Source organism: Clupea harengus, chromosome 22 (assembly GCF_900700415.2).
Source record: "Clupea harengus chromosome 22, Ch_v2.0.2, whole genome shotgun sequence".
NCBI classification, from domain to species: domain Eukaryota; kingdom Metazoa; phylum Chordata; class Actinopteri; order Clupeiformes; family Clupeidae; genus Clupea; species Clupea harengus.
This window is the reverse complement of record NC_045173.1, coordinates 2662050-2671802: the sequence shown is the minus strand read 5'-3', so window position 1 is coordinate 2671802 and position 9753 is coordinate 2662050. Positions and strand designations below refer to the sequence as shown.

At 43.3% G+C, this 9753-nt stretch overlaps 1 protein-coding gene across 1 annotated transcript; it reads left to right on the top strand.

Moving 5' to 3' along the window:
* Window positions 1-737: 737 nt before the first annotated feature.
* On the top strand, window positions 738-9525 carry si:ch73-71d17.2 (RPA-related protein RADX). The gene is made up of 15 exons (XM_031560279.2): window positions 738-1336; window positions 1690-1841; window positions 2054-2225; window positions 2548-2650; window positions 2776-2867; window positions 3211-3327; window positions 4202-4297; window positions 4461-4634; window positions 4924-5042; window positions 5343-5428; window positions 5768-5824; window positions 6164-6207; window positions 6439-6750; window positions 8481-8633; window positions 8762-9525. Exons 1-15 carry the CDS (start codon window positions 754-756, stop codon window positions 8884-8886), a joined length of 2385 nt encoding a protein of 794 aa, XP_031416139.1. The 5' UTR covers window positions 738-753; the 3' UTR covers window positions 8887-9525.
* The last annotated feature ends 228 nt before the right edge of the window (window positions 9526-9753 follow it).

Below are 9753 nucleotides of genomic sequence, written 5' to 3'. Positions count from 1 at the left end.
AACATAAGACTACTGGATCAGACTGTCCTGGGGCAGAGTTTACCCTCATATAGGAAGGGGCCATTCTGTCCTGGGGCAGAGTAAGGGCAGAGTTTACCCTCATATAGGAAGGGGTCATTCTACGATATGTCTGGCCTTGTGTAGTGTCATACTCTAGTGCAAGTTCATGAGAGGATGGATAACTATATGTAGGTCATAAAAGAACAGGAGTGAATTTATTTTGAAGATGTCAGCTGAAATGTTAGTTTGTTTGTTTTTTATTATTACAGTTAGAGCCAAAGAAAACAAGATATTTTTTGCATATTTAGGCCTTTTTGCCTACCTCAGAGGTAAAAAAAAAGAGTTTCCCATACTGAATGAAAATGCTCATTATTTAGGTCAACCATTCTGTTGTTATTAATCTATGTCTAAGGCTATAATTAAAAAAATGTTAGCTTACCAAAAAAATCTTCAGTTATTTGTTAATAACATTCGAGCGAAAATGGAACAAGGGCTTAACGCAATAAAAGGCTTTCACCATACTATGTCTTATAATATAAAATACATTTGAACCACCTCTAAATACTGAGATATTTGCTAATAATTTTGCTTTATTGCACAAAGAGCTCATCGTAGTGTCAGACCCGTAGGGTAATCAAACGTCGTGGAAATAGTCTGCAGTTGTTGCAATGTGCTCCATCCCAGTAGGCGGCAGTGTCGAGCTTTTTTGCCTTTAGACAAAATACTGAACAATTGAAGAAAAAATATGTAAAAATGGCTTCCACTCCTACCTCTGCACAGCCGCCCAGCTGTGCATTGCAGCGGACTCTGAGAAAATTAAGCTCCACATGTTTAGGCACAGGACAAAACAGGACGTGTCAAGAACCTCTGTATGTCCTCTCGTTAGACCGTTACATGAGGGACCCAAATTTTGCGGTATTTTTCCAGGGAAGTATTCACGCCTCAGACAGCCTGTATGATACCACTTTGACTGACGGAGACTGTAAGATTCGCGTCTCTATTGAACCAAGATTAAATCATCTTATTGTGAAAAACCAACTTCGTTGTGGTAGTACCCTAACAAATGTGGAATTCTTCGTGGAAGAAAACCTTGAAGAGGGTAGAACGGATGTTCTCGTAACAAACCTGGAATTGGACCAGCGGTCTGACCAAGATGCTGGTCTGCGCGCGCTGTTTGGAGTTAGTGTTAAATCTCTTCCTTGGTGGACCGGGGTAGAACCCAGTCCTCTCCCACTACGAGCACGAAGAGCTACATATCTACCACTCTGGAATGACCACGACTTTTCTGGAGAAGTGTGGCGAGACCGGCCACCGGACGACACGAATGAACGCACAAGTGAGTTAACCTTGTTTTGGTCCGAGTTCTATCCAAAATATTTGTACTTCGTGAACCATGCCTTGTTATGTTTGTAGATATTTTAGACCTGAAATACCATATTTTCTTGGAAAGCAGCAAGTGTTTTTTAGGCTACCACACGCAGGCGATGGTAAGCCAGTGTACCAGTGACTTTAAAAACCTCAGGACATTTCATACTAGTATGAGTTTAGGTGGTGCAGAAATTCCGAATAATGAACTCGGGGGTCTAACGTCTTTCCGACTTGTCAGATTAGACTTTGCATGCTGTCCACTAAATGTGTAGCTCAATGTTTTAACCACCTGTTGAGATATTGTCCAAATTGTATTTTCAGCATCTCGTGCTCCAGTTTCACTCAGCGACGTGCGCCAGCGCTTTCTGAGTGATGGGTCACGAATCCGTGGTGATATTCGTGTCAGAATCCTGCAGAAGTCTCGACTGATGCATTATGGCAAAGCAGAGCAGAACTGTTTATGCCCATACAAGGTAAGATGTCTTTTCCAACATTACATTTAGTTGTTACATAAATGTATAGTTTGACCTCTTTTATACACTAAGAACATGTACATTTGTAAAGCTTTTTGTATATGATTATTACAACAGGACACATCTACATTATCTTTGTCATTTGTTTTTCTCTCGGATTAAATGATGATTCAGTGTTGACAAAAAGATCCATGCACCTGTTCCTCCCCTAGGCTGAGATGCAGGTGGCGGATGCGTCGGCTAGCGTGTGTGTGGTGCTCTGGAACTCTCTGTGTGTGGAGTGGTACCGGCGTCTGCATCCAGGCATGGTGCTGCGTCTGAGCCGCTTCAGAGTGCGGGAGAGTTTCGGCCACCGCACTGGCCAGAACACAGAGCCTGACATTGGTACAGTGGTCTGCTTCTCCTCTCTTCAGCTCCGCACAGTGCAGCTTGACACACAAATACGCACTACTGAACTTAACTTTAAGATGCACAATAATAGAAAAACAAATGTAAAAATGTGTATATCACTGTCTTTACATGGAACAGGCATCCTACCTATTTGACGTAATGAGTTTCTTTTTATTTACTGCTCTACTGCGAAAATAAAAGAATACTTGCAGACATAATGTCCAAACTAACCTAACTGCCAGAACACAGTTTAACTCAAGAAATGATGTGTTCAACTGCACAGCTGGCATTACACTCCTCTCTCTTTCTCTCACAGAGATCAGTTTAAACTCCTCCCACCCAAGTGCCATCATTTCCATAGTGTCACCGGTGTCTCCAGAGTGGCGTTTGCCAGATGTACCACATGACTTTTGTAAGGGGTATGTACACACACTCTCCATACACAATCAAAATGAATTTGAGGATGTAAAAGCTAGCCACAAAAAAGCATTCAAACTTACATGATGTGGCTTTGACTGGTGTGATCCCTTGTGGGTTGTTCCAGGACCGATCTCCAGAGTAGTCCCCATGGTAACATCTGTGATGTGGTTGGCCTGGTCATCTTCGTTGGCAGGCCAGAGTGCATCCTGAAGAAGGGTAATCTTGTGAACTCTGACCCTGACACCAACATTTTGATCAGAGTATTTTGTGTATATGCATGAGGTATAATGGTGGTGGTAACAGTAATCAGCATGGCTTTATAGATTCAAATACACACATCCTGTCTAGGTGTACATGTATGCTTTCTACAAGTGTGTCCACATTGTGCAGCTGATGGAATGCACAGTGCGTCTGATATCCTACTGTTAGACAGACCTACACACTCTTAAATGCACACACTATCACACACCACTACACTAAAGCCTTTGGGACTCCTGTAACTCCCTTCACACATTTATGGACTTAAATTATTTACTTTTTCTGGGAAATGTATTGACAGAAGGAAAGATGGACAATTTCCGCTGGATCCAATTGGAGGATGGGACCTCTGAACAACCAATCATGGTTAAGTTGTACTCCACATCTCAGCCTGATGTTCATAGTACGATCCAACCCAGTGAGTGGAACCCTTTGCATGCTCTCCTCGTCTCCTGTTCTTGTTCTCCTCATCTCTTTTCTTATTCTCCTCGTCTCTTGTTCTCCTCATCTCTTTTCTTGCTCTCCTCGTCTCCTGTTCTTGTTCTCCTCGTCTCTTGTTCTTGTTCTCCTCGTCTCTTGTTCTTGTTCTCCTCGTCTCTTGTTCTCCTCGTCTCTTGTTCTTGTTCTCCTCGTCTCTTGTTCTTGTTCTCCTCGTCTCCTGTTCTCCTTGTCTCTTGTTCTCCTCGTCTCTTGTTCTCCTTATCTCTTTTCTTGCTCTCCTCGTCTCTTGTTCTCCTCATCTCTTGTTCTTGTTCTCCTCGTCTCCTGTTCTCCTCGTCTCTTGTTCTCCTCGTCTCTTGTTCTCCTCATCTCTTGTTCTTGTTCTCCTCGTCTCTTGTTCTCCTCATCTCTTGTTCTCCTCGTCTCTTGTTCTTGTTCTCCTCATCTCTTGTTCTCCTCGTCTCTTGTTCTTGTTCTCCTCGTCTCTTGTTCTTGTTCTCCTCATCTCTTGTTCTTGTTCTCCTCGTCTCTTGTTCTCCTCGTCTCCTGTTCTCCTCGTCTCTTGTTCTCCCCGTCTCTTGTTCTCTTCACCATTTCCTCAATTATTCCTTGCAACTCACACACAACTTTAGACACACTTGGCTGAAGGTACGGAGAAATAAAAAGGTACATGTAATATAAGATGCTCTGACTTACTGGGGAAAAAAATAATGTATTGCAGTTTAGCTTGAAAGCTTTAAAAATCAATATTTATTCTGAAATTTTCAGACACCATATCTAGCCAGCGATAATGGCTTAAACATAGAGTTACACATTGCCTCTTGGTTATGCAGTCTGTCTCTCTTTCTCAGTGGCGGTGTTTGTCTGCACCAGGCTCCAGTTGGTGAAAGGATCATCGCAGTTCTACTACCTCACCAACACACAGTACACACAGGTGTACTGCACAGGTAACCACATAAACACTTCCACACAAATCTTTCACATGCTTTGTCAGAAAATGTTTTGACATTGGCATATCACACAGTGGTCCTCTATTTATGTACACGTGTCAAGAGTTTGGGTGGCCTGATACAGTGCTGCTGACACACACAATGTTTTCACACATTGCAGGCACTGGCTGCCCTCTTGCAATGCCATATAAAGGTATTCGCCCATTCAGGCAGTTCCTCCAATGGCTTGATCAGACAGATGAAAGTCATGTAATGAACCGGTCTGTGGTTGGAGGATACTTCATCTATCCACCCCCTCCGGCCTCACTCCGAATCTTCATGGAGGAACGGAAAGGTATTGATCAGGCACATACATACTGCATGCACATATGATTGTATGAACATTTTGGGACCTATGGGTAAAATCTTTATATTTCTTGCTGACCCTGAACGCAAAAATAAACATGTGAAGAAGCCTTGGTACTGAAGTATTTTGCCATTGGTGTTTTGCTTATTAGAGTCCAACCTGGCAAGTGATGATTTGTGTTTGCATTCCAACCCCTAGTGACATTAGAGACACACGGACACGTTCATGGACATACCAGGGTCACACGGTCCAACAGGTTTTGTGTGTGTGTTTGCAGCACATCCCGGGCTGGTCAGTGGACAGGAGCTGAAAGTTCTGTGTGGGAAGCTTCAGTACAGGGAGTCTCAGCGTTTCTGTGTCCAGTGCACCATCTGTGCCGTAGAGTACCATCATCAGGTACGCACACAGCCAGACAGGGAGATGGAAAGAAGAAAAACACATATGTACACTATTTGCAGTCACACAGAGGCCAATGGAACAGATCTGATCATATGAGACATTTCTCGCCTTTAATATTCCACACAATATACAGCTCTTTTCAATAATATTTTTTGTTGTTTTTTTTCCAAGTAAGTAACAATTCAGTTCCTGATATCAGTGGCTTTTTTTCTTCACATTGGGAGTCAGGTCGACAGTGACCTTGGAATCAGAAATGGTTTCCTCACCCCCAGCCTCCCCCTGTTTTCTCTCTGTCAGGAGGATGGACACATGAGTTTCCTCTCCTCTCCTTCCGCTGCTCCTACAAGCCCAGGCTTTCCAGCAGAGCCTCAGCAAAGAATACGGTGTGTGTTTGTGTGTACATTTACTACAACTGGGTGTGTGTTTGTGTGTACATTTACTACAACTGGGTGTGTGTTTGTGTGTACATTTACTACAGCTAGGTGTGTTTGTGTACATTTACTACAACTGGGCGTGTGTTTGTGTGTACATTTACTACAACTGGGTGTGTTTGTGTGTACATTTACTACGACTGGGTGTGTGTTTGTGTGTACATTTACTACAACTGGGTGTGTGTTTGTGTACATTTAGCACAACTGGGTGTGAATGTATTACTTTTTCTGAATTGTCCAAACATTAGATTGATGTGCTGCTGATGTGCTAATATTTGGCCTTTTAACCAGGTCACCAAGAGTGCAGAAAAGGCCAAACCCCATTACAGCTGGAACTCCCAGGAAGAGGTGTGTGTTTGAGTACACAGGCGACAGAGGTTCAGGAGGTAGAGGAGTCGATCAACTGCCGGGAGGTTGCTAGTTCAATCCCGACCCCTCCTGACCAAGTGTCAAAGTGTCCTTGTGCATGACACTGAACCCCCAACCGCTCCCGGTGTGCAGGTCGCCGCCCTGTGTGGTAGCCTCCGCCGTCGGTGTGTGAGACTGGGTAGATGTCTGAGGCATGAACATGTAAAGCACCTCGAGTGCTGCAATAAGTAGATCATAGTACATTTACATGCTGTACAGAATCTGATTTACTATGTGTGTGGAAGTTTGTATGTTTAACTCCTGGCCTGTCCTTTTCAGACTGTTTTTACCTTCATCTGACCCAGAGGAGATTTCTGACAGTGGTGAGGAGTCTTATCTAACGGGGTTAGGGTCAGTGGGTGATCAGTGTTTGTGTAGAGTAGCTTTTGAATGAAATTGATGCTGTGTGACTGTATCTGTTTCTGTTTCTATCTCTACCTCTCAATTTGAAGTTGTAGTTCTTATTGTTGTACCTGACATGGACTTTGATTTTCCATTTACGCTCTCTTTCTCGCTCTGTCTGTTTGTTTGTTTGTGTGTTTTGTTTTGTTTAGAGTTATCTCTCTTTGATAGTGCGCTGGAGTTTCTCATAGGAGACGAGAAAGATTTGGATAATCCTGGTAATGACGAAGATAGTGACGGTGACAGTTACATCACTGCGCATACCAGCCCTACCTGCTCCTTCGGCCTCTCCCAAGCCTCTACGGAAACCATTCCACGGAGCTTCTGTTTCCAGCGACGACATGTTCAGGCCAGTGCCACAGGCCTTCAGCCCAGCACCTTCCATAAGCTCCTCCCTTCTGAGGAGCTGGAGTCATTCAGCCCTGCTGACTTCTACAAAGGCCATTACACACTGCAGCTACGAGGTAACGTTACTGATATTTAGACTAGAATCCATGAACTTCGAAAAGCAGAGTCTGCGATTCTGGCAAAAGTTTGTTGATATGTTAGCCCAACAGCCAATCACATTGCACCCCTCCCTTCCATGCTCCCGAAGCAACATGTTTATTGGCTGGATTTGGTTATGGCGGGGTCAGAGCCACTGCATTTGTTTCCCAATAGAGCCAGGACTCCGAACACTGTTTTTTTTTAGCGCACACACTGAACAGACAGCTACAGAACCGTGAGGAGCAATATTGCATCTTTAAGAGGCAGCCTTTTGCAGGGCTCATGAAATCGCTAGCCTTATGTCCCAAAGGTTTCCCATTGAGCTTCCAAAATGTAATCAGAAATCAGAAATTATAATTTTATAATTATAATAATGTAAAATTCCCTCCTTTATTTGACTTTTCTGCTCTTTTGACATGCTATTTGAAGGACAAACTTTGACCACCAAATGAGCAAGCTGTTGATCATGATGGTTTTGTCCGGTGGGAAATGTTGGCGTTAATCGGTGAGGTCACTTGGGTTGTGGACTAAGCCATGAGTGTACACCCAGTGAGTTTGCGTGCAGAACTCTCAGGCAAGGAAAACGCTAAAGCCTGTGATATAGCTGAGGTATGTCTGAAAATCTAAATGTGACCGCTGTCAAAGGGAGATAACAAACATGAGTTTATGCCCATATTTCAGCTCTTCTCTACTCAACCAAAAAGAACTAGGGCCACCGCTACGTATATGCAGGTCACACGCTGTGCATAGGGCAGCAAGTTCACCAAAAAATAAATACATACAAATAAATTCAAATAGATGATAATAATCTACTATCTACCTTTCAGACAGACTACTACACCTTTCACCGATATAGGCTGTAGTCTATATTTGATGGAAATAATAACATGAAGGGTTGTGCCTCTCTCCTTGGGGTTTGCTTTGGAGCAGAAGAGAAAAAGAAAAAAAATACACTCTTAAATCTTGTATGTTTAAATGTGTTGATTCTTAAAATACTGACACACAAGCCTACACAATGTATGCATAGATCAACTTTAGAGCAAACTTTAGTAATGATTGGTGTTAAATAAATAGTTTCTTTTATTATTATTGCTTTCTCGAAAATATATTACCTTTCTGCATAAAACCTGCTGTTTTTTTTATTTGGGCTAGTCTAATTCATTGAAGGCAACCAAAATCTGAAGAATGCCTGCCCAAAGGGCTACCAGGGATTTAGACATTTTGCGAGCCCTGTACTGGTAGGATTGCTCTCATTTGTCTTTTATTCATTGAGGGTGTCAGCTAATATTTCCTTCAGATTTCCTCCATTGTTGCTCTGTTGCAATTGGTAAGTAAGCAGGCAACCCCATGCGTGTATCAGAACTCTGAAGCTCTCCATCTGTGTGCCGTAGCTCTCTCTGATGGAGTGGTAGTGAACGCCCTGTTCCATCTGTGTGCCGTAGCTCTCTCTGATGGAGTGGTAGTGAACGCCCTGTTCCATCTGTGTGCCGTAGCTCTCTCTGATGGAGTGGTACTGAACGCCCTGTTCCATCTGTGTGCCGTAGCTCTCTCTGATGGAGTGGTACTGAACACCCTGTTCCACCTGTGTGCTGTAGCTCTCTCTGATGGAGTGGTACTGAACACCCTGTTCCACCTGTGTGCCGTAGCTCTCTCTGATGGAGTGGTACTGAATGCACTGTTCCTGAAGCTCTCCATCTGTGTGCTGTAGCTCTCTCTGATGGAGTGGTAGTGAACGCCCTGTTCCTTCCTGCTTCCCTGGAAACCACCCACTGGAGGCCACTCCCCTACCCACACACCAACACCTGGGAGAACATCCTATCACATGGTGGCTTCTCCCCACACGCCCCGCCCCCCAGCCCAGGTGAGCACTGACGCGTTGTGGAAACGGAGGTGATGTTAATGTTCAAATGAAGGGTGGCAGAGAGGATGACTGAGATTCAGCCCAGTGGAACTATGTTGGTGATAATCATGTGTTGTTCCGCCTGACAGCGGACCTGATGGCCACTAAAGCCCAGCTGCTGAATCAGAAGTTTGTGTGTGTGCTGGAGGCTTGTCCGCTGGGCAGAAACAGGCTGGAGCTGGTCCTAAGTCGTGCCTTTCCCTTGCAGAGCTAAGCCATAAGGATGTGAAATACAAACACAAAAACTCACCCATTTTAAATGTGATGGTGAGAAGCACTTTATTTGACCTGTTCTGTGTAAATGTTAAGTAACTTAACTATTTAAGTAAATGTAAACACCATTTTTGGTTCACATTTTACACGTTGTATTTATAAACCTATACTGCTACATGCTGTGTTGTACGGGGCTATATTTTGTAAAGTAATGTTAGTATTAAAGTTATACCATGTGATGTATTTTTGTGCTTGTGGAATAATAAGACTGACCATTGCCAAGAAAATTGGTAATTCTATTCAGTTCTTGTGGATCAACGGAGGTAACTGTCATTTCATATACAGTGCATTCAGAACATATCGAGACCCCTTCACCTTTTTCACATTTATGTTGCAGCCTTATGCTAATACTGCTCAAACAAGTGGTATGTATCTCTGTCAATTCATGACCAGCATAAACAGAACTCTGCAGTGAGAAAATATAATTCCCTGAAACTATACAATACGTTTTAGCCACAGATTTATCTAATCCAGGTGTTGTGTTGTGTAATTATGACCACTCCGACCTCTGCTGTCCGAGGGTTCGAGTCCAGTGTGGGACTGTATATTTCTATTTAATACAATATAATAGCAAGACCAATTTTATGTCCACGGACGATGCCCAAACATCAAGTCCTGCGCACTTCACAGCACAATTTCACAATGTTCGCAAGACATCTATGAGCCTATCGATAAAATAACCCAACTGCTGTATGTGTTCAACAAACTTAGCTGTAACTAGCTTGCTATGCACACTTGCTCAGTGATCAACAAAACACAGCCAAACTTAAAATTAAAATATAATTGCACCTTTATGTGATCCACTGTT

Excerpts from the sequence above, each read along its gene's own strand:
- si:ch73-71d17.2 (XM_031560279.2), top strand. The coding sequence starts at position 754 with ATGGCTTCCACTCCTACCTCTGCACAGCCGCCCAGCTGTGCATTGCAG. Across the intron at positions 1,842-2,053 it reads ACTGTTTATGCCCATACAAG|GCTGAGATGCAGGTGGCGGA; the intron begins GTAAGATGTCTT and ends TTCCTCCCCTAG. Across the intron at positions 5,429-5,767 it reads GAGCCTCAGCAAAGAATACG|GTCACCAAGAGTGCAGAAAA; the intron begins GTGTGTGTTTGT and ends CCTTTTAACCAG.